The sequence below is a fragment of the Dromaius novaehollandiae genome, chromosome 14, assembly GCF_036370855.1.
Source record: "Dromaius novaehollandiae isolate bDroNov1 chromosome 14, bDroNov1.hap1, whole genome shotgun sequence".
Classification (NCBI taxonomy): domain Eukaryota; kingdom Metazoa; phylum Chordata; class Aves; order Casuariiformes; family Dromaiidae; genus Dromaius; species Dromaius novaehollandiae.
Window position 1 is genome coordinate 6,427,113 of NC_088111.1, and position 27,127 is coordinate 6,454,239.

Sequence of the window (27,127 nt, forward strand, 5' to 3'; positions counted from 1 at the left end):
CCGCCGCGCCGGCCCGCTCCACGGCACGCCGGGCAGCCTCCTGCCCGGCTCGGCTCGGCGCGGCGCGGCGCGGCTTGGCCCGGTTTGGCCCGGCCCGGCCCGGCCCGGCTAGGGCGCTGCTGCCGCCTGCCCCTGGCCGGCTCGGCCGGCACAGGGGGGCCGCGCCATGGCGGCCATCCAGAACCTGCAGCTGTGGTGCAAGCAGCAGTGCGAGGGCTACCGCGACGTGAGCATCACCAACATGACCACCTCCTTCCGCGACGGCCTCGCCTTCTGCGCCATCCTGCACCGCCACCGCCCCGACCTCATGTGAGTACCACCACGAGCCCCGGGCGGGCCCCCCGCTCGCCCCACAGCCCCCTTGGCGCTCGTGCCGAGGGCCGTGCCAGTGCCCGCCTCGCCCGGGGTCCCCGCGTGGCCGGCGAGGCCAAGGGCGCTCCGATTGCCGAGGCCGAGCAGCCTCCCCGTGGGCTGTGGGGCCACGGGCCCTCGCTGTGGCACCCTCAGGCCCTCGTTCCCCCTGGGCACCCAGCAGCGACGGAAAGGGCCCGGTCCCAGCTCCTGCTGAGAGGATGCTGCGGGCTCCGGCAGTCCACACGTGAGCTTTGCTAGCTGCGACTCACAAAACCTCCAAGCAAATCTCCGCTCTCCCTGTTTACTGGCTTCCCCCCTATTTTCAAGGAGTTGTGGAAGGCTGTGGCCGAAGTATAAACATTTAAAATATATCATTGCTGTTGCAAAACAAGTTCAGACAGCAGTTGGGAAATGTTTCCTTCTTCGCTGTTTGTGTTTGTTTAGGCTCCACTTTCGTTGCAGAGCCAAAGGGCAATTCTGTCAGCTATTAGTTAAGGAATAGATGCTAGTTAAACAAAACACGAGAGAAGCTCAGGGAGTTTGCAGGCAAGCTGCTCTGCAAAGTATTTAATAGAAGCTGCTCAGGAGAAAGCTTGTGTCTTCCCCGCAGCCCACTCACTCTTCCGTGGGAACGGGGAAAGTATCCTCTTTTCCGAGGAGCTCTTTGTGAAGGCAGGAGCGTGGTGGCTGCTGGATTCCTACAAATCATTGTTTTTGCATTTGGAGCCTGGTCTGTGGGAGGCAAAGTGCCTTGCATTCCTTGCTGGCTTCTCTGCTCTTGTCCTATAGGCTTTGACCTATCTCTGCCCAAATGCAAGACCTGGGTAGGTGTAATGCCAAAGGAAGACACACATTCTGCTTCCTTGGTTTTTCTTCTGGCCATTTTCACTTTGAGGTGGGGGGATTGAAGAGGGAGATCAAGGCAGGGGAGCTGCATGAAGATTTCCCTTCGGTATCGATTTAAGCATTAGGTGTCTTCCAGTCAGAGGCTGTTAGCTAGCAGAGGACCAGGTTGTGTTTTCTGTACCTCACTTTTCTTCCTGCTCCTTGAATTCTGCCTTTTTCCTTGGGTTCCCAGGACAGCCTGTCACATGGATTTATGTATGGAGATCTCGGTTGCAGGTGTCTGCCTTCCTGTGGAAACCCAAGGAGAAGACATCCTTTTGTTCTCTCCCTTTTTTTGAATCTTCCAAGAGGCAGGAACTTTAGGCGCGCTTTCTGTGTCGTTTCCCCCTTGCCAGTGCTTGGGCAGTCACCATGGTGTTGCTGCACATGGTTTCCTGACATGTTGTCATTTCCACGTGACTCCAAATGTTTCTTTTCCTTCCTTTGACTCATAGTCTATAAGATGTGAAATTCCAGGGCAGAAACGTTGATGTGACTGGGAGGTGCTCCTAGACGGACGGCAGCCACTTCCTGGCCAACTGTGCCGTCAGCCCATCTGGGACATGGATGTAAACAGGGGCTCAGTGACTTGAGAGCTGGAATAAACCTGCTGCACGATTTCATGAGTTGTTTATAATCCTTAAACTGTACGCTAAGGGTTGTGGATAGATTTATCTTAAATGACTCTCTGCTGAGGAGGGAAAACCTTCCTTGTGGTATCTGTCCATTCCTGTTGAATTGAAGAAAGTTCTGCGTGACTTTATTCAGGACCTTACAGAAGCTCTTTCTGATATACAGCAGCTTAGTGAGGACGGTGTAAAGATAAAAGTAACAGAGAGCCTTTTATATGTGACCTCCTTCATCAGTGATGGTGGTGTAAATGCAGCAAAGCACCAGGTGTATACCTTTGGATGGTCAAAGTCCTGCTGGAAGGAAATCACGCTTTGAAGTGGTTGGTGGACAAGGCTGCAGGGTGTCGCGTGTACCTCAGCTCCTCGGGCTGGATACTTCTGCAAATTCTCCGTGAATCTCCAAAAGCTGCTCTGAGTTTGTGGTGCAGGTGCCACTAGCAGGGAAGTGTGGCTCAGCGTGTGCGTGGCCGTGACTCTCTGGGGACTTAAAGTGACTTATCCCGAGCTCAAGAAGCTTGCTTCTAGCAAAGATCCTGGTTAGAGATTAAAAGCATCATACTGAGAGTAAAACTAGAATAGGATAATTGGTGTTTGGAGAGCTCAATGTGTTTGCAGCAGCCCTTTTATATAAATCACTTACAGAACGCAGTTCGGTCAGGGCATCAGAGTTTTGCAACAATGTGTTTTCTGTCTTGGTTTATGTAAGTGACATTTTTGGGCTGAGGAATTAACCGTGTGGAGAGGGGATTTCTTGTTTGAGGAGGCTGGAGATGTTCACAAGAAAATTCCAAGCAATTGCAAAACATGATAATAATGATGTGCTTCTTTCATGGGGTTGAGAGTACATGGGTCACAGTATAGACTGGTACAAATTTCTTCCTCCTTCCTGTTTTCCTGCCAGAAAACATATGGAGAATATGATAACTTCTTTCAAACTTGGTTCACGTCAGTCTGTATGTTATCAGCGAATAGGGCAGGCTGTGTGAAATCAGAAATGCCCTTCCCACTCACTGCCCACTCACCCGAGAATCTGCAGACAGACTGAGCTCTGTCGGAGTAGGAACGCGCAACCCAATTACCATGGAAATTCGTTTCTCTTTCATCCCAGCTGCAGAGTATTTTCTACTCGGTCCCACACAGGCGCGCGTGCAGTAGCAGGCAGGTCTGAATCCGCTTGCTGGGATGAACACAGAGCACTGGAGTTCCTCTCGTCAGAGGAATGTAAAACTCCTTAGCTGTAGGAGGTGGGACTCTGAGATGTGGGCTGTTTTGCGGCTGATGGGGTTGGCTGTGCGAGCTCTGACTAGAGGTTTTAGTGGTGAGTTTGATAAGTGAATTAGAAGAAGCAGGGGAGCCGTGGTCTCATGCTCACTCCGTCTGAAATAAATGCCAGATGTTGAGGAAAGGTTTTGATTAAGTTCCTTCTCTTCATCCTGGATCTTGCTCTTTCCCAGATTGTTAACTGGTGTTTAACTTGGCATTCTGGGAATTGACTGGTTGTGAAATCCCCCTTGGCGGCTGTGCACTCAGACACGTTCGGTGGCTGGAGCTGAGCAACTGCCTCCAGCAACATTTCCTGGGTCGTTGTCAGCTCAGCCAGGGAGGAGGCGGCCGTGAGTCTCCAAAATAGGCAGGAAGGATAAGGAGCACCAGGTCGCTCAGCCACTGCTGGCCCTAGGCTTGAGGTGCTTGCCTTGGCTGCGCTGAAGGCACGTTGCCCACGGTCTCAGTCTCCTCAGCAAAGGGCTGCAGCGAAGCAGAGCTGCCGTCTGCTTGGCCTCCTCCAGGCTGTGTTTCCTGAGGACGGTTCTGGGGTAAGGGAGACTCATCCTTTGTTAGTCTCCCCCAGCAGCATGTCAGTCCTCCAGCGAGATCAGAGAAGCTGTGGAGCAGGGGTTACTGAGAGGAGGAAGAGAGCAACGGGGGCATTTTCCACGTGGGATTCCCAGCCCTGTCACCTCTGCCCAGGTTGTCTGTACCTCCGTAAAGCAGGCTGCTGAAAGGTCCTGTTCCCAGAAGAGCAGACTGGATTGAACCCTCTGCTCAAGGACTGCACGCAGATAGAGGATGCGTTTCTGTTTTTCAGTCATCCTTCTGACAGCACATATCTTACAGTACGGAGGTGCGTAGAGGCAGTGCGGTTCTTCGGGGCCCGCTTTGCCTGTGCTAGCCTCTGGGCCATTTCTGTTCAGTCTGCTCCGAGGTGGCATGTGCCACAGAGTTAGTGCTTGCAGCAGCAGCAGATATTCCTCCCAGGGAAGCATGTGTGCTTGGGAAGGACTGTGGCATGCTGTGCGAGCTCCAGGTCTGTGCAGCCAGAGCGGGGGGTGGTCACAGAGACTTGTGGGTATGGGAATTGCTCAGCCACTTTTTGCTAAAGAAGGACTGGGAGCTAAAAACTTCTCTTCTTTTCCTGTGCTAGTGAACTCCATTCTGCTTTGTTTCCAACACTGGAGGCCCTCTCTTGGGTCAGATTTATGTTTCTCACCTCTTCCAATTAATTCAGTTGCGCATGTTTTCTCAGTGGAAAACTCCTACTTCTCCATTTGTATTAACTTTGCTTTCTTAGGATTACATTGGTGCGGAGAGCATTTGATATTCCAGGATAGGAGATGCACTGGCAAGATCAATTTCCTAGAGAATTACTGTATGTAAGCTGTTCACCTGACTAGCCGGGGAAGGAGTGATGCCGGGAGGGCAGGAGGCTCTTTGAATGACCAAGTAACCTGGCTGCTTGCACCCTCCTTTGGGGACAGGAGGGGATTTCAAACAGTCACCATTGGAGTTTTAGGTTTTTAGGTCTCTGTTCCATGCCACAAAGCTGTGAAGCTGAACACGTGCCGCTGTAGCAAATCATGTTCAGCAGGGCAGGAGTGAAAGGCGCTGATGGACAGTAAATAGGTAGGTTCAGTATTATTTGAGAGTCTGGCACCGATCGCTTTCATGCTTGTCCTGCTTCTGCGTTTTGAAGTGTCATTGCGAAGCAAAGCCTGGACTTGTCGTGGCGTTGGACACTTTTCCAGTGCTCGGCTCAGGGTCGCTGCACTCACGTATGACTCCTGCCATTCCCTGCGTTCCTCAGCAGGGAGCAAGGAAGCTGGATTTTCCCTTTGCTCCTCCAGGTGTTTTCCTGTGTTCAAGATGTTCGTGCTACAGAGGTGCAGAATTTGGGAGCAGAATAGGGAATGGGGCAGAGCTGCAAACAGCTCCTTGAGCTGGCTCTTAAAAAAGCTGTTTTTCTTGCGTGATGATTATATCCATTGTTTCACTGAAGCTTTTGACTTGTGATTATTTTCACTGCTATTTTTAATCTATTGTCTCGGGGAAGGGAAATCTCCAGGCAGGGGCCTTGCTTGAAGAAAACCTCTGCAAATTCTTTCCATTTTGCACAGGAGAGAATATATGATTTAGAACTGGGATGTGCCTTGTCTTTACGTGCTTCTTGGAGGAGTTTGACTTTGGGTCTTCTCCCTCACTTGTATTCACCTTCTCCTTACCCGGCATAGCAGTGCCTGCATCTAGATATGGAAAATAGGGAAGGTGGCACAGCCTGTGGCGTGATGGGCAAGCCTGTATTAAGGAGCCTCTCTTATGTATAACGTAATGCGCCACTTTCTGTACCGAGTCGATAAAGGACCCAGCTTGCTCCTTCCTATTACAAGTCATGGAAAAAGCTCCCCTGCTGCAATACAGATCATGTGTTTGTCTCATGAATAGATAGATCACTTTGAGTCAGCTTTACCCTGGCTTTTCAAACTGTTCTCCTTCCCCCTCCAGAGGTGAGGGACTAGCTGACAAGGGTAAATCTGAATTTGTTATAAAAATGTTGCTTACAAAAACAAAAGTTGGTAGCATATCGTTTTTCTATTTTTTTAATGGGAATTTCCACTCAATGATATAAGCCTTTTGCTCCAGAGTTTCTAGCCTCAAATTTTAACTCTGTACCAGCAAGTGCAGGGACTGTAAAGTAAAACTAGGTTATCAGAAGGAACTGACCCTGCCTGCTTGCCTGAGTGGAAGGAAGCAGTGTTGGGGTACAGGGCTGCCAGCTGATAGCTGGTTTTACATTCCCAGTTTAGCAAGCAATGGTCAGCTTAAAAAAATTGGATGGTAAATATTTCCTAAGCAAGGGACACTCCTTGCTATGGGTAAGGGCAGACTGAGGACACCAGAAGATGGAGAAAGCACACTGTTTTGGGGCTCTACCTCCAATGGCACAAATTCACTCTCCCAGTATGTTTTCTTGCCTGTCCTTCCAGGTCCCAGTTTCTGAGTTCCCATGATAGCACAGTGCAGAGAGAAGTGGCGTCTGGGTTGGGCAAAAGAGGAGGAGGGAAATATGTGGAAATGGGAAGAGAGAGGCAATGTCTGGGGATAGCAGAAAGGAAGGATTGTTGACTTTGCAAACAGTAACTGGCTCTTTGTTTCTGGTTATGGTTACAAGCCAAAGGTAGCAGCCCCAAGGAAAGGAGTTAGATTTTTACAGGCAACTTTGATGTCATCAGTTGCTACTGCAACTGTGTAGGCAAAGGTATTTTTCATGCAGGTTCTTGGTACAAGTTTTGTGAAGCTATAGCGGAGGAGGGAACGGGATTTAAAACCAAAACTTGGACCTGCAGCTTCTGAGAGCAGAGGATGTGGGTTCATCAGAGAAATCTGTGATACTTGTGAGGTCTGATGTATCCAAACGTCCTCTGAGCTTTGAGATCTCTCTGTGAAGGCAACTTTGAAGAAGAGAGAAGGGCATGGATGTAACTCTGGAAAGTACTTTTGGGGAGAGAGAGTGTTGCAAATCTGACTGTCAGGTGTCAGTCAATTCTTTTGAGGTGGGAGCGGAGCAAAGATTTTGTAGAAACATGAGTTGAAAGTTGCTCCTTGCTGTCACTGCAGGAGTCCTGAATCTGCATGGGGTATTTTGGCATCAACCTGTCCTGACCACGGGAGGCTCTGGAAGTCAAACCTGCAAGGGCGGATGTGCCAAAAATGTGCTGTGATGCCTGTCGACAGACGGCCGTGCCTGCTGGGTCTCCTGCACGTTTCTGTCCCAGGAGATGCCTCAGGGCTGTGGCTGTCTGGAGGCTCAGATGGGATCTACCACACTGCTCCCTCCAGCTTCTCTGAAAAGGCAGGGTGGAAGGAGGTGTTTCCTAAGCCAGTGAGCCTCAGAGAGGTCTGTGAAGCTGGAAATGAAGCAGCTTGCTCTATATCAGCAACTTGATTTTTTTTCTCCTCTTTCTGTATTTCAGAAACTTCAACTCCCTTAGTAAAGAAAATGTGTACGAGAACAACAAGCTGGTAAGTGAATTTACTGTTTTACTTCTGGTCTGCTGTACAACCTGGCACCTTGCTTACATGGTTTAGCAAAAGAAACCCTGCAAATGCAGTGTGCTAAGTGTGCCATGTTCAAATCATTTGACTTTGTGTGCACCCAACCTTTTGACTTGAGTGGTAATGTCCAGGCTTGCTGGCTGCCCTAAAGCACGCGTAGACTGCTCACACTTCTTTGCTGGCCATACAGTGATGTATGTTTATGACTCTAGTGTGTCCAGTTTCCTTAGGGACCAGCTGTGTCATTGTCTCATTTTGTACAGATCTGATCACTCTGCCAACTCTTGTCTAACAGAGAAAGCCTCTATTCCTGTGCTTTGCTCCTCACCTCTTTGATAAGCCTATGTAGTACAGTGCAATCTGCAAATGAAAGTTGCTTTGGAAATCCTGTCTGATCTCGAAATGGACATAGACTTTTTCTGAAAGGAGCCAGGGAAGAGCCTGGGATGTTATGAAGGGATACCAGGGACAGGCCGGTGCTTTAGAGGAGGGATATGTTGCTTCTCCCTCTGCTGCTGTGATTTTGAGCTGTGCTCAGTGCCTTGGTCAGTTGAAGGCAGAATTGAGCAGGCGGATCAATACTCTCATAACCCCAGTCTGGTCAGGCCTCAGTGGTGGCGATGGTGGAAAAGGGGGGTGTAGCTGTGATAGTTGAAGTTGTAGAGAAATGGTTTTGAAGAAAGTGCTATCAACAAGATAGGGAAAAGGGAACTGGCTCCAAGCAATGAGTGTGGTCTCTCCATCATCTGTCTGGAGGCAGCAGCAGAAACTGAGGTGAAAATGCCGGAGTTCAGGATGCGGGCACAAACATGTTGAGTATGTGCCGCTTTTGAGGAATGGAGCAGGAGCTGGGAGGTAGCTGATGTGGGAGAGGAGGTGTAGGGAGTCTCTCCCCACTTCCGATCTCTCCCAGTGCTGGGAATGAATGCTTCTGGAAGGTGGAGAGGTCTTAAAACCTTGTCCTCCCTGGACTCATCACTCCAGGATGGGATTGAGTTTCTCTTGTTCTGTCCGCGAAGGAACTAGAAGTTGGGCAGACCAGCCCCCTCCCTTCACTGGATTTAAGCATGGGCTGAGTGCTTCCAAGGAAGGATTTTTTCCTCCCACTCTCCCTCACAAAGACAGAGGCAGCAGATCAAAATGCTGTTCTTCCCTTGGCATCGTTCCACACAGCTTCATGGCTGCTTGGCAGGAGCCTGGGATGTGAGCGAACCACCACAGCTTGCTCTTGTCTGAACTGGAGGAGTGACATCCTCGGATGCAGTGAACTGTCTGAGGTGGTTCTGGCCTCCAGGAGAGCTAAGTGCGGTGGTCCTGGGCCTCCTCTCCCTTTTGGCCCTGGCACTGTTCAGACCGCCCATGACAGATCCTGTGCAGTTCCTCCCTGTCTCAAACTGGGGCTGCAGCATGCAAGCAGTTATTCAGACTCTCGTGCTCCTCTCTCCTAGGTGAGATTCAGACTGAGCTTTTTGCCTGCAAGAGCTTTGGTATTTGCCAGGGGTCAGGGCCTTTCCACCATGGACTGTCATCCTGGCCAGAGTGCTGTGAAGCCCTGCGTGTTTTTCCTTCCTTGAGCCTGTCTGATGGTGTCTCTTCCACTGGTGACTTTGCTTTTCTCTGGGAAATGAACTGTGCAGGCCACCTCTGCTGCTTTTATTAATGAAAAGCTTCTCTGAGCCTATCAGTAAAACAGTTGCTTCCCTCCCTTGTGTCAGCCTGTGCTTCCCTCCCTCCTTTTCCTGCGTTTCTTAGTTTGTCCTTTATTTTGTGTGCTTTCTCTTCCTTCATGTGCTGTAGGATGACTTGTCCATGTTGCTCTGTCACTGCTGGTATCCTTGCTGGCGTGGCTTTGGTTTGACTGGAGAGACGCCTCCATCTCCCTGTGGTACTGGGCCTTCCCTCTTTGGACCTCTGTCTATCATAGGCTTTTTCCCTGTCTGCTCTTGGGATGTGAATGGGTCTGACTTCTCCCAGAGCTGTTCCTCTGCTTTGTTTAGACCCTCCTTGACGCCTCACTACTCAATCACTTCTTTTCAGGAGCTGTATTACTCAACTAAAAAAAAATCTTGTCCAGGCAGCAACTTGCCATATAAGGTCTTTTTGCTGAGGAAGAATGTGTCACTCCTCAAATGCCAAAAATAATAATAATAATAATAACAAAAAAAATCTGTGGGTGGCTTTTTTGCTAGAGGTTTCAAAAATACATAAATATGAGAAAAGTTTATAGAAGCCTTGGTGTTCCAGTTCATTCAGGGCCAATGGATGGTGGCGGCGTAGCGTAGCAGAGCAGCAGTGGCCTGGCATCGGAGGAGAGCTGTGCCTGACCTGCTCAGATGGCCTCAGGCGTATTGCTTTGCTTCCTCTATGCCTCCCTTTGCAAAATGGGAGCGGGGGCACTTCCCTCCATTGTAACCGATAAAAACGCGATGCAGAAGCAAGGTGTTGCTTCTTTAAAGGCCAACTTTCACAGGCGGGTAGAGAAGTGGGACAACTGGCCCATGTTAGGTGGTGGTTTCATTAGGTCTCCAAGCAAGAGCAGTTCCCAGGAACACGAGGTGACTACAGGCAGCAGCAACCCCGAGTTCTGCTGCTACTGTTTCCATTGCTTACCTAGTCCTGGCCAAACCAGGCATGTCCATAGAGCACCTTCTTCTTTGTGGTCCAGGCCTCCCCTTGTGCTTTTTCTGTGCCTTTTGCGATCTGGTATAGTCTGACCAGTGGCACTGTATGGCAGGAGGTGGCATGGCCTGTGTTCCTGGTAGGCTGCACACTGGGAATGCCAGCAAGAAGACCTCACTGGTCAGACCAGTCGTGCAGCCAGTGCAGTGGGGAACACTCCAAGGAACATATTAACTACTTGGTTACGGACAGGCAAATGCCAGGCTGGGCTGGCAGCCGGGATGACGCAGCCAGGGGTAATTGGCTGAAAGCGTGCTTAGTGTCTGTTCAGTTACATTTTTACTGGGATACCCAATGGAAAAAAATGGTAATTAACTTGCTAAAAAATAGTGGCTGTTTGTTTCTCTTAAGCAGGGATAGCTGGCTTGTACACCAGTCCTGTTGTGCCTCTGTGCCAGAGGTCAGATGCGGAGGGTTTTAATGTGTTCAAATCTTTCTTTAACTCTTTCACTGTGGGTTTCTGTGGCAGCACTCCTGCAGGTGCTGTTTTCCTTTGCTGTGTTGGCATTTCAAAGGGGATGTTCCAAAGGGAAAGAAAAGGGATTTGTTCCTATAAATCAGGAAGGAAGAAGGCTGAAGAAAGTCCTTAGCAAAAGCCCTGCAGTGAGTTGAACAAAGGCAAAGTTGTTTTAGAGATTTTGCACTTTTTTGTCCTCTAGTAAAGGCTCTTGTTCAGAGGCAAAGGAAAATACCCGTTTCCTTCTTTATCTGACTTTGCTCCTGCAGTTCCAAAGCAGAGGGCATCACATCACAAAGAGGAATCTTTGCTCCAAAAACATGTTATGTTAGATGGTGCAGACATGGATAACCTGGAAGGGAGTTGGTATCAGGGAATTTCCTGTATTATTCCTCTCTTCCCACTCTCTAGTCTGAGAGAAATGGTTCCCTTTTGCAGACTGAGATTTCTCCCTTTTCAAATGGAGAAGCACAGGCAGTAGGCAGGAACTGTTAACATTTGCACAGTGCTTGGAGAGAGGAAGCTGCATGCAAACACCTACCACTGCACTGTTAATTGGGGAGCACTCCAGGTTGGGCTGGAAGCCTGAAAGCAAGTCTGCCAGTTTGGACTGACGCATCCCCTTCAGTTAGGCCTCGCTCTCCATCTCCGCAGCTGTGCGTATCCAGATAGAGGCAGACTCGAGGAAGAGCAGGGGAAGCCCAGGTGAGTTCCTGTGCAGTGAGTTACGAGTAGCTTGCCAGGCCAGATTTTTGGCTCCCTGCCTGAATTTCTCAACACTGTGGCTGGAAGCCATGACGCTGTTGGTTCCTATAACAGCCATATGATGTAGGAGTTAAACTGGTGCAGCTGTTCACCAGTAGAGCTGTTATTTGAGTGCGTCTGTTTGCACTGGAGTTTGGTACTTTGGATGAGGAGCGGCTCTGCTGCCTGGGTTGGACTAGACCGCTTTTTCTTTCCTTCCTTCCCTAGGCATTTCGAGTGGCGGAGGAGGAGCTGGGGATCCCAGCCTTGCTGGATGCAGAGGATATGGTTGCTCTCAGGGTACCAGACAGGCTGAGCATCCTCACCTATGTTTCCCAGTATTATAACTACTTCCATGGACGGTCGCCTAGTAAGTACTGCTTTTCCCTGGAGGGGTGGGCAGGACTGGAACTTAATTCTGTGCTTTCCCTTGCCTCCTGACAAGCTTGGAGAATCAAAACAGGTTGCACAGAGGCCTTTTGGTACCAGAACTTTTTCAATGGAGGATGTCACCTCTTTGCACCCTGGCCTGACAGTAGCATCAGTACTTTTGGAAGGCCACAGTGTTGTCCCTTGCCTTTAGTGCCTTAAAATTTAAAGTTCAAACTAAAATTTCTTAAAATATGATCTAAAATTCAAAGGGGAGCACTGAAGGTTCCCCCCTGCACTTCCCTTCTATGGTTTCCTTTCTCAAGTCCCTTCCACCTCCAGCCCTGTTCCTGTCCTTGCCACACCGGGAGGCTGGTGAGACCATGGAGTTGAGGGCGGCTGAAGCTTATCCATGAAGCCAGCTGCACCGGTGTAACGGCTTCCATGGTAGGGCTTGTACAGCAGATCCTTTCTGGTATAAGGAAGTAGAAGAAAACGACCCCCTTAACTGACATAATGGTCATAGCAATTCTTTCAAACATAAAACAGGCCACAGGGCTGCCAAGACATTATACTCATGTACTGGAGAGTTTATCTGAGCTCACAGGAGCATTATTATAGACTTGGTTTATATTTGGCTTTAAGCTCATACAAAATGAAATAATACGATAAACCAATTTCACAGGTTCCTCCAGAGGAAACTTTAGAAAGTGGGACATGAATGACTTAACTGGTTAGGGTGAATCTAGATGGAGAATACAGATTCATATTGAAAATGTCCTAAATCTTGGAAAGGAAGCACAATTCTCTGAAAGCCGCCTCTAATATCTAAACACTTCCCCCTCCTCCACCTCATCACACATTTGAGCATGCTCTGTCTTCCACTCCACAACCTCTTCCCTCCCCCATCCTCAATTTTTATTGCTTGTTTTAAATCCATGCTGATTGAACTAAAACTCCATCATGTTCATGCCAGGTGGTGGGATCTGGGTCAGTTTGGGGTCTTTACCCCCTCCCGCAAACATCTCTCCTACCACGTCATCAAGAACTGCACATTTTTATACTCTCTAGTGTCCCACAAAATGCTTTGGTTGCATTCCTATTGCTGGGGTGAGTGTGCGTGTCTGAAAATGAGTCCAGCTAGGAATGTGCCCTCTGACACTGAGCAGACTCCAAATACCATAGTCCTGCCCTTCAAGTGGACTCCAGCAGGACCGTGAAATAAGCACGATGCAGAAGGCCAGAGAGGGAGAGTGGCTGATGTTTTATTGAGGTCATGCATTTACAGAAGAGTAGAGTTGAAGCCACCCATCCTTGTGCTGGGCTTTGGGAATTTGATAAATGGAATGAGTGGGAAGTGAGGGCACAGTCTGAGTCTAAACAGTTTGCAGGGTCGGATGTCACCAGTCCACTGGTCCCTGTGGTGAAAGAGCCCTGGCTGTTTATTTGGTTAGCAACTTTTCATGAGAAGACGACTGCTGGGAACGGAGCTGCTTCTCTGCTCCCTTCACCCTGCCCAGACTCCCTCTGTATTTACTGAGAAGGGTATAATCTCTTTTCAGATGGATGGTCATTTATTTGGTTGTTCTTAGACGTGAAGCAGTGGCTCAAATAACTGCTGAGTTCCCACAAGGAATGCAGAGAAGTCTAATTCAGAATAAGAAGGGGCACAAAAATATCATCCCTGTGAGCTATCTGGGGTCCTGTCTGTCACAATTGTGCATCAAGTCTTATTTCCCGGGGAAGTCTCCTCCTGCACTTCCCAGGGCATGGGACACTCATTCTCTGCTCTTGACTGAAGTATGTTGGGGATTCCCTTTTCTCTCTTCCCAGCCTTTTGTGACTTTAGAGGCATTCTTTCATCTGCAAAGAAAAGAGAATTGAGCATTTCCAGCCCTTCTGTGGGGAGTCCTGTTGGTTTCTGCATCAGCGCCACCATGGTACCACCAAGTGTCTGTCATATAATTGCCTGTTTTTGGTGACCATTTCTGCTTCTTGACAAGCCTGTTTGCTCCATGAGGATCCCAGCTGGGAGGTGGGCTGGACAGCTATGTCAGTGAAGGTTCAGGGTCTCTAGGAAGTCTGGAGCAGAGCAGCTTGAAGCAAACCCTTTTTTCTTCAGTTCCTTAGCTATGATATGTAACAGCAGTGCCTGTCTCAGTGGTACTCAAATCCAGCCGGACTGTTGGCCAGATACGTACCAAAGGTCTTGTCTGTACCATTGAGGCCCTGGTGTTTTGTATTTTTCCACTGTCTTGTTCCCCCTGCCATGGGATTTCCCCAAGAAGAAAAAATTCAGCAGTTTCAGCTGTCAGCTACTTCCAACATATGTTGGTACAACTCACCTGTCAACTCTTGCCCCTCACTCCACTACAGAACTGCTTGTGAGGGAAGCCTGTGCCTCCTTGTATGCCTTGTACAATACCCATCAAGCACCTCTTGATCTTCTTGTAAAGTAAATGGCTCCTAAGCCCCATGAGTTTGCCTTATGTTCCCTTAAAATCCTCCCTTTGTCCTTTCTTCCAGTCGGAGGAATGGCTGGAATCAAGCGTCCATCCTCCGAACCCCGGGATGAGCCTCTTGGGAAGAAAGCCATTTCAGAGCCTGTTAAGCCAGTCTCTCCAAAACTGCCTCCTGCCCACCCACCAGCCAGGGCTAAGCCAAAAGAAACACCTCCAGTCACCACGGTAAGAAATGGAGTTTAGGGCATTCTTTATGTCTTAAATTTTTGCAAAGAGCTGGGGAGTATTATGCTAGTTCAAGGTCTCCTAGTGGTGAGGACTCAGTCTCTGAAGCTTCTGCTCCCTGCTTATAGGATTTAATCCAGAGGTCTGGTTACTGCTGGTTGCCTGCACAGCTTCAGGTGGGAGTCACTGGAAAGCCACCAGCCAGCTAGCATTCTTCTAGTGGTAAACAGGACATGGCTGTTTTAGGACATGGCTGTGTTGTTCCTAGTCAGTAGGTCTTGGGGATAGAGGTTTTTATTTAACAGAACATATTATTTTTGCTGGAAAGCATTGATTAAGTTTGTAGAAACAGTTTCAAAGAAGAGAGAGGAGCTTCCCTTCTTCCACCTTGTTTTCTTCCCTACTCACCAGTGGAAGGACCCTTCCTAACTGGTTCATATCAGGGACCTTTGGACCTCAGTTTCTGTACATGCAGACAAAATGCCCTGGTTCTCTGGCTTTGTGGGAGAGAATCCCCTGTGGTCTGTCCTGCCAAGGGCTGTTGCAATTTGTGTAAACTCAGAGATAGCTGGAACAAGGGTTTGCATATCACTTCTGTATCTTGCCAACTGGCTATGTACCTCGAATGCTCAACTACCGGGGAGGTACATAGCTGTATGCTGGGTCTCACAGGGTGCTGCCTGCTCACCCACTGCTTTTCCTCCGCAGAAGGGGATCCTGGCAGAGAGTGGGAATATCCGCAGCAGCAGCTGTGCTATGTGTGGAAACCATGTCCACCTGGTGCAGCGCCACTTGGTTGATGGGAAGCTCTATCACAGGAACTGCTTCAGGTACAGCTCTTCAAAGTGGGGGCAAATACCTGTGTGTTTCAAGGGGCAGCCTGGCTCCTTTGGGATTGGAGGGACGTGTTGCTGTTCTTCTCAGCTTAGGGCCTGGGAACTCTGGAGGTCATCTTTAACCCATAGCCAGCTCTCAGGAGCTAGACTGACTGTGTCCTGGACAGCTGGAAAGTTCTTCAGAGGGGTTGGAGGCACATGTGGTGGTGGGGACATTTGTCAGAGTGGAGGCAGCTTGGGCCTTGTCTTGGCCCATGTTTAAAGGAAGATCTTTGCAGAGATCTGTTCTCATCTACACCTTTCATACTTCAGGCTATGCTATTAGCAATTGCTATTTTGGTGCCTGGAGAACATGCATACATGGGCTGGTGTGGTACCTTCACCCTCCCCATATTGGCAGTGGAAATGTCCCTGTGCTCTCCCAGTGCTCTAGAGGATGTTTTGTGAGACTTTCCTATTCACAGGTGCAAGCAGTGTTGGAACGTGCTTATGTCTGGAGGCTACAAAGCTGGGCCTGAGCCAGGTACTTTCATCTGTACTAGTCACCAGCAGCCAGACAATGTCTGGAACTTTGGACTCCAGACTGGGAGCAAACCTGAGGGCACCCCAACTCTTACCCCTGCTAGGGCAGTCCAGAAACCAGCAGAACCCAAGAAGCTGGAACAGATGTTGAAGAAACCAAGCCAGGAAGACTTTGCTAGTTCAACCAAACCATCTGTTTCATCTTCTGGAAGTTCTGGCATCAAAAGTCTAAATATGCCATGGTCCTCTTCAACCGTAAATAAATCGAATCACCATGAAGGTACCCTGTCAGCAAATAAATCAGATCACCGTGAAGGTACCCCAACAGGGCCTCTTTGGACAACCTCCACAACAAAAACACAGCAAGCTCGAGAAAAATTTTTTCAGTCATTGGAGTCTCCCAGTAATAAAACCCCTGACACCAAAAAACAAGTCCCTTCTTCCCATGGCTGTGCTGGAACTGCCTTTGCCAGAACCACTCTTGAGGTCCGTCCAGTGAATGCTGAGAAGGATCAGGCACGTAACCATATTATGCAGGCTTTGGCTGGATCAAACACCTCTCCAAACAGGCCAGGAGGACTCAATTCCACTGGTTCCGCAGCATCCAGTAGGTAAGTCCTGTTTCACTTTCCTTCTTTATTCCCAAGGTGACCGTTGGGATAATTTGGAGAAATCTCTGCATCTTTCTTCCCTTCTCCCTGACTGCTTTTGTGGATGTGATTTAAATACAAGTAGAGGGGCTCATCCAAGCCTTTGGAAGAGAGGCCAAAAAAAAGGTCTGTCCTTTCAAAAAGACTTGCTGAATTTAAATTTTTCTCTTTTGCAGTAGCAAGTTTTCTCCCACCAGTTCTCAATGGCAGAGTCCAGCTCCGAAAACACAGCCCAGCAAAATAGGGTACACAGCACTGAAACAGGAGAAGGTCACAGAGCCTCTGCCCAAGAGCCACGCTGCCAGCAAACCTATTGATTCTGTACACAAACCAGAGTCCAAATGCTCCAAAGGTGAGGATGGCAGGTTTGCATGTGGCGCTGTATGGACACAGTATGCCAACTTTATGCCCTTCTTTTGGGCTGGTACAATGAATGTATCGGTGACTCCTCTACTTTCTATCTGTACCACTGCATAAGGGTTTTCTGAGTTCTGGGGCTCAACACAGCTCCATCAGTTCCTGTGCAATGGCTTCCTCCAGCATGGAGAGTTTTTATTCTCTGAGGTTCTCTAGGTATTTGAAGCTGTACTAGCTGTCATCAAGTGTTGGGATCATGATGGATTTCAGAGGCTTAGGTAGAGATGGGAGACCTTCCCAGAACTTTAGGGTGACAGTTGATGATAGGGCTTACATTACCTCCCTGTTTGTTTTGATCTGAGTTTACATCATGGTGACTAAGCACCATGAGGGTTGCCATTCTGGGGGTACACTATGTCTCAACCACTTCCTGATTGCCTGGTTCTTTTGGTCCAGGAACACCATCTATCTGGTGTTTGCTGTGAGCTTGTGTTACCCCCCTCCCGCCCAGTCATTTCGTCTCCAAGATCTGAGTTTGTGGTGTTGCCAAACACGTGTCTGTTCATCTCCACTGTGGTTGTGTTTCCTGTATCTGTGTAGGGTTTAAAGCATTTGAGCTGAAAAGGGAAAAATGCCACCAAGGTTATTTACTATCTGTTGCACAGGAATCTGTCCATCTTAAGCTTGTTGAACTGTGGTTTGCTACAGTAACATCACAGTATCTAGCCCAATGCATGGCTTATGTCCCCCTCCCAAGATCTTCCTGAGACACAAATCTGGCTTACGTCTTTCTATCAGATCTGGTATTATCCTGCTATGTCCCTTCCTTTAGGAAGCACGAACGTTACTGAAGACAAGTCTGAGAGCCCAGCTGACTGGAGATCTCGGTTGAAGCCTGTGGCCAACAAGTGAGTGTCTTGGAGCCAGTGTGTTTCCATGAGAAGTAAATGGATATGTCCATGTCTGCAACCGTGTTTGTTGCTGTAGGCCTGTGTGCATGCAGGAGACAAGCGCTCTTGTGTTTTAATGCTTCTGTTTTTAAATATTTTATGGAAAAAACAAAGGCTTTTGTTTCTGGGGAGGGAAATTGCTTCAGATTGGTGGACCCTGATTAGGAGAGTGTTGACTGTTCTTTCTTTTGGATGGAGATTCCAGTCCTGGATGCCTGAAGCTCCTGTTGTGGACTAGTTTGCTGGATGAATGGTTTTCTATCTTTGTTTTTCCTCTGCAGAGACCAAGGTGGCTCTAAGAAACCTTCTGACTACTCCCAGATGGGAACAGAGAGCCCAGCACAGAAGGAAATAAAGCCAAGTCCATCTGTTGTCCCATCAGCAAAGCAAGACTCGGGTATGAAGGATATAAGCTTTGCTTTGTTTTGCTAGACAGGCAAGGCACAGGCATTAACGCAAGATTAAGGAATACGCAGGTGGTGCTTGCTCCTTGCTTTGAGATATTCTTGATCTCTGCACCTGCTTTGGCCCTTCAGTGCCTTTATTTAGAGAGCCAGCCCTCACTGAGGAGAGGGACTCGGTCTTCATAGACTGTCCCCTCTTCTACAAGACAGGAAGCAAGATTTTGCTTATGCTATCTTGCATAACTGTGTAAAGGTGAGAAATTTTGGTCATTGTCCTCGACCTTTCATTCTTCTCTTCATCTTTCTCTCACACTCTTGCATTGTAATTGGTGGTTTCTCTCTGCTTTTTTGGGCTTGTACCCCTCACTGTAGTCAAGAGAGGAGCATTAGGACTAGGAGTGAGGGTGGCTAGTGGTGAGGGTCAAAGACTCTGGGAATGAAGGAATTTTTTGTGAGATGAGGGTTGAAACTTCTTACCCAGGACCTATATGTGCTGCTTAATCTAGCTTCATCTGGTGGGTTCATGAAGAAGAAGCTGCTTCCCAGCTCAGATCTTGTCAGGAGCTGTCAGAATTCGAGAAAAGGCTGGGAAGACTATGGAGGCTCTTTCAAGAAGGAGGAAGAGGAGGAGCAGTTGAAACAAAGCACTGACACATGTAAGGTCATTTCTGCCTCCTTAAAGTCTCTTCTAAGCTGTCAGGGGATCAGGGCTAGTGTGGGAGACATTCATCCCAGTTTTCTGTGGCTAAGCTTGTAGCTGTTGTCATGAGGGGAAAAAATGTGCGTCATTAACCCTTGTTAACCAAGTTGGGCAAACCAGGAACTACCCAGGGAATTCAGTGGGTGAACTTATTCCAGGATGGAAAGGGAAGAATTTAAAATAGGGATTTGTCAAGGTCAATCCTCTGTCATTCTTTGACATACAGCTGTGAAGAGGAGCGTCTCCTAATTTGGGGAGCTGGGGTCTGGTTGAGGGCTCTGTTCCTCTTCAGTTGAGTGGCTTTGGGAAATGAAAGGAATGCAGAGAACAGCCAGCAGAGACTCTCCTGGTGGAACCCACTGTAGAAGCAGCCAAAGCTCTGCCGCTGCTTGGACATTCAAAGAAGTTCTGACAAGTTTTGACCAGTTCTGTCCTTACCCTTAAACCATTTTTTTCATCCTTCTGTCAGTTCAGCCTCAGTTTTGCTGCGTACCACTTCTCCTTTGCCCAGTTATCTTGCTCCTTCCCCTCCTACCTAACCCACTGCAAAGCAAATGAATGTCCTGGAACTAACCTGATGTTTGCTGCTGTCTTGTTTGCTCAGCTTGTTTGTTTTCCTCCTTCCTCACCCCATCTGGCTGTTTTACCTGTTTGGACTAGAAGCTTCTCACAGCAGGGCTCAGCCCTGACTCTGATGTTTGTGTTGGAGGAAGCAGGATGGGCCCCCAAGATTGAATGACCTCATCCTTTACTGTTAGCTGTTTCTTGCACTGCCCTTAACTGTCACCTCTGACAGCTGATAAGCTTTCAAACTCCAATCGCCTTGTCAATTTTAAGTTTAGCATGCTTCTGCTGCCATTATTTTCCCAAAACTTTCCATCCTGTTTTTTCCTCAGACTTAATCTTGTGTGTATTTCATGGGGCTGTGGATGGTGACCAGTTCTGTAGATTATTAGTTTTCTCTGGCATAGGTAGTATTTTCTGTTGAGAAGAGACTCCAGGGTTCTCCTGCCACCTGTCCTGTTTCAAGTTTTCAGGCAACCAGCTAACCCATCCTGTGTCTGTTGGAACAGAACCTGAGAGTTGGATCGTGATGCTGAAAGAAGGGGATATCAGCCCCTGAGCTGGTCAGGAGAGTGCAGTTTTACTACCTATTTCCCTCCAGCCACCTCATTCTTATGATCAGTGATGAAACTTTCTGCTGTGGTTGGAAAGATGCAGAGATCACCCAGAAGAAGCCTGGAGATGCAGGGCCAAGCTGGGAGAGTGACGTGTTGTTCAGTAAGCAGCAGGCTGCCTGCATCCGACCAGTACCCTGTGAGAGGAACCTTTAAGAGAAATGTGAGTCATGGGCAGCCAAGGGCCGCAAACCACCTATGCCCAGAGGGGAGTAACCTGGAGACCAGCAATGCAGAGATAACACTACTGACTGCCACATCCAGCACCCAGCATCTCCTCCTTTTGCACTTGTCCTAGAAAACTGTTACAGCAAGGACTGGGCAATTTAAGAGCTGTCCTTGAGCTCTTCCATGAATTTCTCATCAGCCACAGTCAGCATGGTTGCCTGAGACTCTCAAGAGGCTCCCCAGTCTGTCTCCCCTGTCTTTCTCCTTCTCATATGTGTGCTGAGCCTGCACCACTCCTGCCTTTCTTAGAGCCTTGCTCTTTTGATACTAGAGGTTTTCCTTCTTATCACATCATCCACGTATGGCTGTTCTCTCTCTCTGTGGTAATTATCCAGCCCAGCCCCTCGGGTATCCGAATACCTCACACTCTGCTGTAGTTATCCTTACAGCACAGTTGGGCAGAAGAAGCTGAGGCACAGTGGAACCAACACACTTTGCTTAAGGATTGATTTTAATAGGTGTCCAGGGCCTAAATAACACTGTGTTACCTGGGCCTAAGGGACTTCTCACCTAGGAAGTGTTTTGTGGAAGGAATGGGACCTTGGTTTCTGAGGCCCATGTTAAGATCCCCTAGACCATTTTTGTTTCATCAGTATTTACTATTACCTCTTTGTACATGAGCACTAGAGGGGCATTTTTAAGTGTAACATCATGGTTCCTGTGGTAATAACACAATATTTCTGTTCAGCTTTTTGGCAGCTTAATAAGGGGTGGATTTTGCCATGGTAAATATCTTTGAGATTTATGAAGTTAGTGAATAAACACCAAAGTTGGTATTCCCACCAAGATGGCGCTTGCAGAGCAAGCTCCGAGATCGCACGAGGGTTAGGTGACTGCCTATGTCCTGAGGAGGCAAAGAGTATGTGAGTGTCCAGCAGCAAGGAGTAAATCAGGGCTGTCCCGTCTCCTGCCAACAAATCTCTCACCTCAGTCAAGTCCTGCTGATGTGTGTGTGCTGTCAGTGCCTTCTGTTGAATGTAGGGACCTGTTCTGCTCCCAGGTGTTGTAGGCAGTGTCCCACAGCACAAAGTTACTGAAAGTTTTTTGTGGGGTTTCTTTTCTTTTTTTTTTTTTCCTTTCTAGTTAAGCCCTCTGCTCCGAAAAGCATCCAGAGCCCTGAAGCAGTGTCCCCAACCAAGGTACGGCTGGAAACCATGTGTAAAGGGCACAGGCCAGGGGTGCTGGTGATCTTGCTGGAGTGATCGCCCTGCAGAGATGGAGACTAGCCCTTTCTCCTCATGGATATGCCTCGGGTCATTTTATTTGGAGGGTTTATTTAAATTCCCAGGAAAGGGGTGATGAAAGGCTCTGGGGCAGAGACAAGATGGAGATACTGCAGATTCTCTCCCATACAAGGGGACAGTAGAGGCTGGAAAAAGCTGGAATATGACAGTAATAAGACAGTTTGTTGCAATAAGACACAGACAAATTTCAAATAACAAATTTCAGGCAGACACAGTCCATCCCAAAAAAAGAGCAGAGATGTCTGTGGATTGACTGAATGTGCCATGGTGAAGTTACAGGCCCTGCCTGCGAAAGACAAGGAGTGGGTAGATGTTATTACCCTCAGCGAGCATGTTACAGTGCTGTAACATTCCAGTGTGATCACGCTCTGTTGTGTGAACAACCAGCTCTGCATCTCTGCTGGCTCAGCCCTTCCAGGACATGGCTCTGCAGTTGATCCCCTTTGTCACTTCCCAACTCTGTCGGAGCTGTGCTCTCAGCGGGCAGTCTGAGGAGAGTAAGCTGTATTTGTTCCTACCTTTATTTTTCTAGCTGCACCCAGACTATCTGCCGGAGGAGGAAATCCAGGAGAAGGTGCGTGACATTGAGAAGCAGCTGGATAAGCTGGAATTGAAAGGAGTGGATCTGGAGAAGCAGCTGCGTGGCTGCGAAGGAGGTAAATGAGACCAGAGGGCCACCTCTGATAGAAAGGGGAAGGTGTGAGGCTCATGTCCTACCCCTGTGCGTTCTTGGCTCCTTTTCTAGGAGTTCATGCTACATGTGGAAAACCAGGTTTCCAAAGGTACCAGAGATAGCAAGAACTTTGAACCAACTCTTACTGTTTCCTTACCTATTGTTTCAGCAGTGTTTGCTGTGTTTATTTGGCCAAGGGTCAGTAAGTTTTGGGAGCAGAAAGCTGCTGTTGATCTGGCTTTTGAATCCCAAACCATACTGGCTGTCACAGCTGGCTCTGATTTCACAGGGCTTAGTGAGTTCATTCAGAGTGGCGGAGTTGAGCTGGCCACATGGAAGATAAACTGGATGCCCTGTGACAGAGTATCTGTGGGTAGCTTCCTTGCATCTGCTGGGGGAGATGTGCATCTGTTCCCTAGTAATATCCTAATATTCCCTAGGAATGCCAAGGATAAACTGTTTTCACTTGAGTTTGCCTGTGGCTCATACAAGTTATCCTAAGCTGTTCTTCAAGTGACTGTGTTTGAGCCAGGGGGAACTAACTAGTGCAGCTCCTGGAGGTGTCTTGGCTTTTGTCTCTTTTGCAGATGAGTCTGAGGATGCCCTCATGGTGGATTGGTTCAAACTGATCCATGAGAAACAGCTGCTGCTCAGACAGGAATCGGAATTGATGTACAAGTAAGTGCAGCCAGATCAGATACTCATCCATCTGTCTGTGCACCTACACATGTGAGCAGTAAGCAGTAAAGGAGAGGAAGTGGGGCAGTCCAAAAAATAATGTGCTAGTTGGTGGGATGGGGGGGGGCGTGTTGAGGAAGTCTCTGGGAGACCTGCCAGCATCCTGAGGCATTAGCTGATGGGCTTTTGCCACCTTGGATGGATGGAAGAGCCCCCAGAGTCTATGATGAGCCTGTGAGGAGGGAAACATTACAAATATGGTAGAAGAAGATCCTCCCTGCCCCACCAGCCCCTGCCTATGTGGTGGGCCATGTAGAGGTGAGGCTTCAGCATGATATGAGAAGGGTTCAGCCCTAGGGCATGGAGATGCAGTAACACATACTTCTGTGGTCCCTTTCAGGATGAAGCAGCAGAAGCTGGAAGAGCAGCAGTGGAGCATTGAGACAGAGCTGCGGCACCTCATGAACAGGCCAGGTGAGGATCAGCTACATTGAGAGAGTCCTGCTAGCTGCTGGCTATGCAGGGTCCTCACTTTGTGCATCAGCCCCAGGATGTCCTTCAGGTCTGAATGACACTGTTTGCCTGACAGGGATTGCAGTTTCACTGGGGGATCTCTCCTGATTGAACTGGCAGGTGCAGCCCCTCCATTACACCTCACCCACCTGTGTTTTCTGAGGGGATGTAAGATGCGGCCCTGGGTGTGGGGATAATCAGATTTGGGCCCATGAGAGGGATGTGTTGGAACAGGGTGGGAGGCAGGAGAACATATGGCCTGAGCTGCACTGGAGAAGTGCCCCCTGTAGCTGTGAGATGGGCTTCCCTTTTCTTGTGCAGAGGAACTGAAGACACCCAGGGAGAAGGAGCGAGAGAAGGAGCTGCTAGAGTCATACCTTAACACAGTCAATGATCGGAATAATATTGTGGAGTGCCTGGATGAGGACAGACTCAGGTGAGGGGCCTCAGGTGGTGGGGGATGAGCCAACACCAGGAACAGTTTGTGCTGTACTCTCTGCTCTCCCCAGGCTGTAGGGGTGGATGAATGACTGTCATTCAGATCTCTGTTCCATGAGGAGTTGGTGGTGACTTGTCAGCCAACTGTCTTGTCTTAAATGCTGCTGCCATTGCTTCCCTGGCAGCTGTTAGAAATGGGTCAGGACTGCAGCCACGTTCCATGCTCTCTCAAGCTAATGCTGCTCTGAGGGCAAGGCCTGTGAAAATGAGTAAAACAGAGGGAAGGGAGGGAGAGGGCTGGAGATGGAGCACTGGGGAGGATGGAGGTTGCATGGGAACCCCAGGAAGACTGTGGGATCACGAGGATATGTGTGTTTATCTGCTGCAGGAGGTGAAAAGAACAGCCTTAGACATAGTGCTGAGAGTTGGATGCTCCCCAAGTTCAAAGGAAGGCTGCTGGGTCAAGCTGTTGGATTTGTGGCTCATGTTGTTGAGAGCAGCTTCCGTTTCTCACCCTCAGGATACTGACTCTACCTTAAGGATTCTAGGAATGCCCAGGCTTTTGGCTCTGGCCTCACCCAGGCCCTAGGAGATAGTGGTGTGTTTGTCCATGACTGCAGTGCAAACAGTCCTCCAGCACCATAGGCTACTGGTCTCAGCCTTTATTCATCTCTTAGGGTGTGGCGTTGCTTTACAACATAGTGAACTCAGATGAATCATATGCTAGCTGGGACTAGTGTAGCATTGAACTGCTATGGTCTGGAAATCCCTGCACAGGCCCTTGCTTTAAAGGAGACCAGGTGCAATGTGCTAGTGTCTAGAGCTCCTCTAACTGTCTTTCCTCTGCACTGTTCTTGAGGTACGCTCTGGGGGTTGGTCATGTCTGAGTAGCCTCTAGCCTTCGCATGTTGAAGTGTCTCCCACCCTATCATGAAAGAGAGCAAACAGTTTTCTAACACTATCCTCTTTCACTACAGAGAGCAAGAGGAGGACCAGATGTTGGCAGACATGATCCAGAAGTTGGGTAAGGGCCATTTCTACAATTATGGAGCAGCACTGGGCTGCAGTGAGGCTGTGGGTCTCAACCTGCTCTGCATCTGCTCCCTCTCCTGCAGATGGACCTCGTGAGAGCCAGGAATCAGAGAAGAAGAAGAACAAGTTCCGCTTGTCCAAAATATGGAAGCAGAAAAATAAGAGCTAAGCTCAGGAATGATGTTCCCTTGCCCAGTGCCTCAGAGAGGGCTGTTAAAGGGATGTTCTTTCCTCACTGCTACTTTCCTGAAGTCAAGCAGCCTGATCACAGTTCTGCATTTCCTTTTGACATGGAGACTGCAGGTTTGCGGACCAAAGGGACCGTGTGAATCCCCTCTGTCCCTGATATGGGGTCCGAGTGCATCATTTCCGGACGATGGACTTTTAAGACCTCTTCTTCCCTTCATCTAGCTCAGAGCTGGCTTCAGCCTCTTTGGCAGCTCAGGAGAGCAGAGCTCAGCTTGACCATCCACCGCTCAGGGGTCATTACAGTCCTGAATGCAGGAGTACGGCACTGTGTGTCACCCCACAGTGCCACACTCCTGCCAGATAGGGCTGTGTCAATGACCATGTGTTGGTCCATAAAAGGGCAGTTTTGCCTCCCTCTCTGCATGAGCTATGGCGTTTTGGCCAGGCTCAGAGATGCAGAGAGGTGCTATGGGGCATGAGGCATCAAGGACCTCCCCCTTATTATGTCAGTGCAAACTGGAGCTGCAAACCCCACAGCCAGGGGAGGCAGCAAGCAGAATCAGCTCCCTCTCTCTGGGGTGGGATGTCCTAGACCCAAAGAGGTTTCGGCAGTAGTGCTCCGTTTTTAGACCTCCTTTTGGGAGTAGCCGTAGGCTGGTTTCTCAGAGCTCTGAGGGGTTGCTCACTGCTTCGTTCCCTCTGTGGGGGAGGTTTGTAGTTTCCATATTTCCCTGGTGACCACATGGTGAATTAGAGTTTTCATTGCCTGTGGCCCATCATGCCACACAAGTCTTCTTTTAACAACCAGGTGCTAACTGGGAGCAGAAGGGAATAGTCAGGTTTGCCTCACCCCCAAGCTTGTGTATGGGGACAGACACTCATCTCCTGAGGCTCTATTCCTGGGCAGCCAGCGCCCTCAAGGGGTGCCGGGGTTCAGTGTGATGGGACCAAGATAGTAAGAGCAGCACAGGGCAGGTACTGGGCTGCAGGTGATGAGGGTCTCCCCTCTTCCTTCCGAATACCCAGAGTGGCTGCAGCCAGACACCTGCCCTATATGGCCTCCCTTCCCAGTCAAGCTGGGGAGCAGGAATGGAGACTGTCAGGGAGAGATCAGAATTATTTGTGATGCCTCTAGCTCTGGTAACTGTGGACTCCCCTTCGCTTCCTTCCTCCCTCCGAGCCAGGGAACGTCGTGGGTTTTCCAGGTCCTGTTTTCCAGCGGGGCCCAGGATCTTGCAGGGTCGTTTGCTGCCCGCTGTGCCCGGTGGCAAAGCGGAGGCGATGCATCCCTTACCCACGAGGTGGCAGTGGGACTCTCCGTCCAAGGCAGCCCGCCCTGGGCATGGCAGGGGTGTGCTCAGTGAGGTACCAAGTGCCTGAGGAGTCTCCTGGTACCTACAGTATGTGCTCCGTGTGTGCGTGTAGCGGGGCACCCTGTACCCGCGTATGCTGATGTCTAATAAAGAATTGCTGGAGCAAATCTCAGAGTTGAGCCAGCACGAGTTTGGGTGCGGCTTGCCCTGGGTGCTGTGAGCACTACCAGTCCCTCTCCTGAGACCAGGGCACCTGGAGCAGTGTGCAGGGGGAAGAGCTCTGCTTTGCACTTGTGTGATGGAGGGGCTTCCCTGCCCAGAGCCTGCAGGCCAACCACAGGTCCTGGAGAACTGTAGGGCCAAGGGTTTTCTCAGTGACTTGGTTTATGTGTCAAAATCTTCCTGGCTCTTGGCCTGATACAGAGTTTGGTTTTATGAGAAGGCCAATTGGTGCCAGAAAACAGGCACTCGTTATGCCTCGTTAGCTATGTGCTTACCTGCCTCCAAGAAAAGGTTTTTAGGGAAAAATTTCACCTCTGTTTGAGGTGGTAGCTGCTCCAAGGGACGAGTCTCACCTGGAAATGCTGTGTGGATTTAAAAGGTTTAAGTAATCTCTTAATAGAGACTTAATAGAGAAATACTGAGAACAGGAGTGGAGAAAATCAAGCCCCCAAGCCCTTCTTTGCTGTGCTACTGGAAATGGGCAGTTACAGGCTCATATGAGGCTGACTTCAAGACTGATCTCAGCTATTGCTTCACCAAAGGTGAGTTGATAAGTAGCGGAGCAGTGATTCAAACAGATCCTGCCCAGAGACCCAAAGATTTGTCTCTACTGTTGTAGCACTGTCCCATTGTGGCCAGGGTCTACCTGTGCTAGGCTCTGTACAGACTGCCTTGGCCTCACAACTCTTGCACACCCAGACAGCAGCTGGTTGTGAACATGAGGACAACCCAGCTCATTCCTCCTTCCTCCACCTTGAATTTAGGACTCACAGGGATTTGCATTTCCACCACTCTCCTAATCCAAGGCTCAAAATGAGCCCTAGACGAGCTAAGCTGCTGGCTAAGGTGGGAAAAAGGGGAAGCT

General features: G+C 49.2%; 1 protein-coding gene across 2 annotated transcripts; it reads left to right on the forward strand.

Annotated features, from left to right (window-relative positions):
* On the forward strand, positions 1-26,212 carry MICALL2 (MICAL like 2). 2 transcript variants are annotated; one of them, XM_026116177.2, is made up of 17 exons: positions 1-309; positions 7,118-7,166; positions 11,308-11,449; positions 13,975-14,135; positions 14,844-14,965; positions 15,436-16,104; positions 16,320-16,495; positions 17,333-17,408; positions 17,732-17,847; positions 18,361-18,510; positions 21,044-21,099; positions 21,737-21,860; positions 22,465-22,555; positions 22,956-23,029; positions 23,390-23,504; positions 24,484-24,530; positions 24,622-26,212. In XM_026116177.2, the coding sequence occupies exons 1-17, from the start codon at positions 167-169 to the stop codon at positions 24,705-24,707; spliced, it is 2,397 nt and encodes a 798-aa protein (XP_025971962.2). In that variant the 5' UTR covers positions 1-166; the 3' UTR covers positions 24,708-26,212. The 2 variants fall into 2 exon arrangements, with proteins under 2 accessions (XP_025971962.2, XP_064376271.1); XM_064520201.1 differs by lacking the exon at positions 1-309 and adding an exon at positions 3,924-3,985.
* Positions 26,213-27,127: the final 915 nt, after the last annotated feature.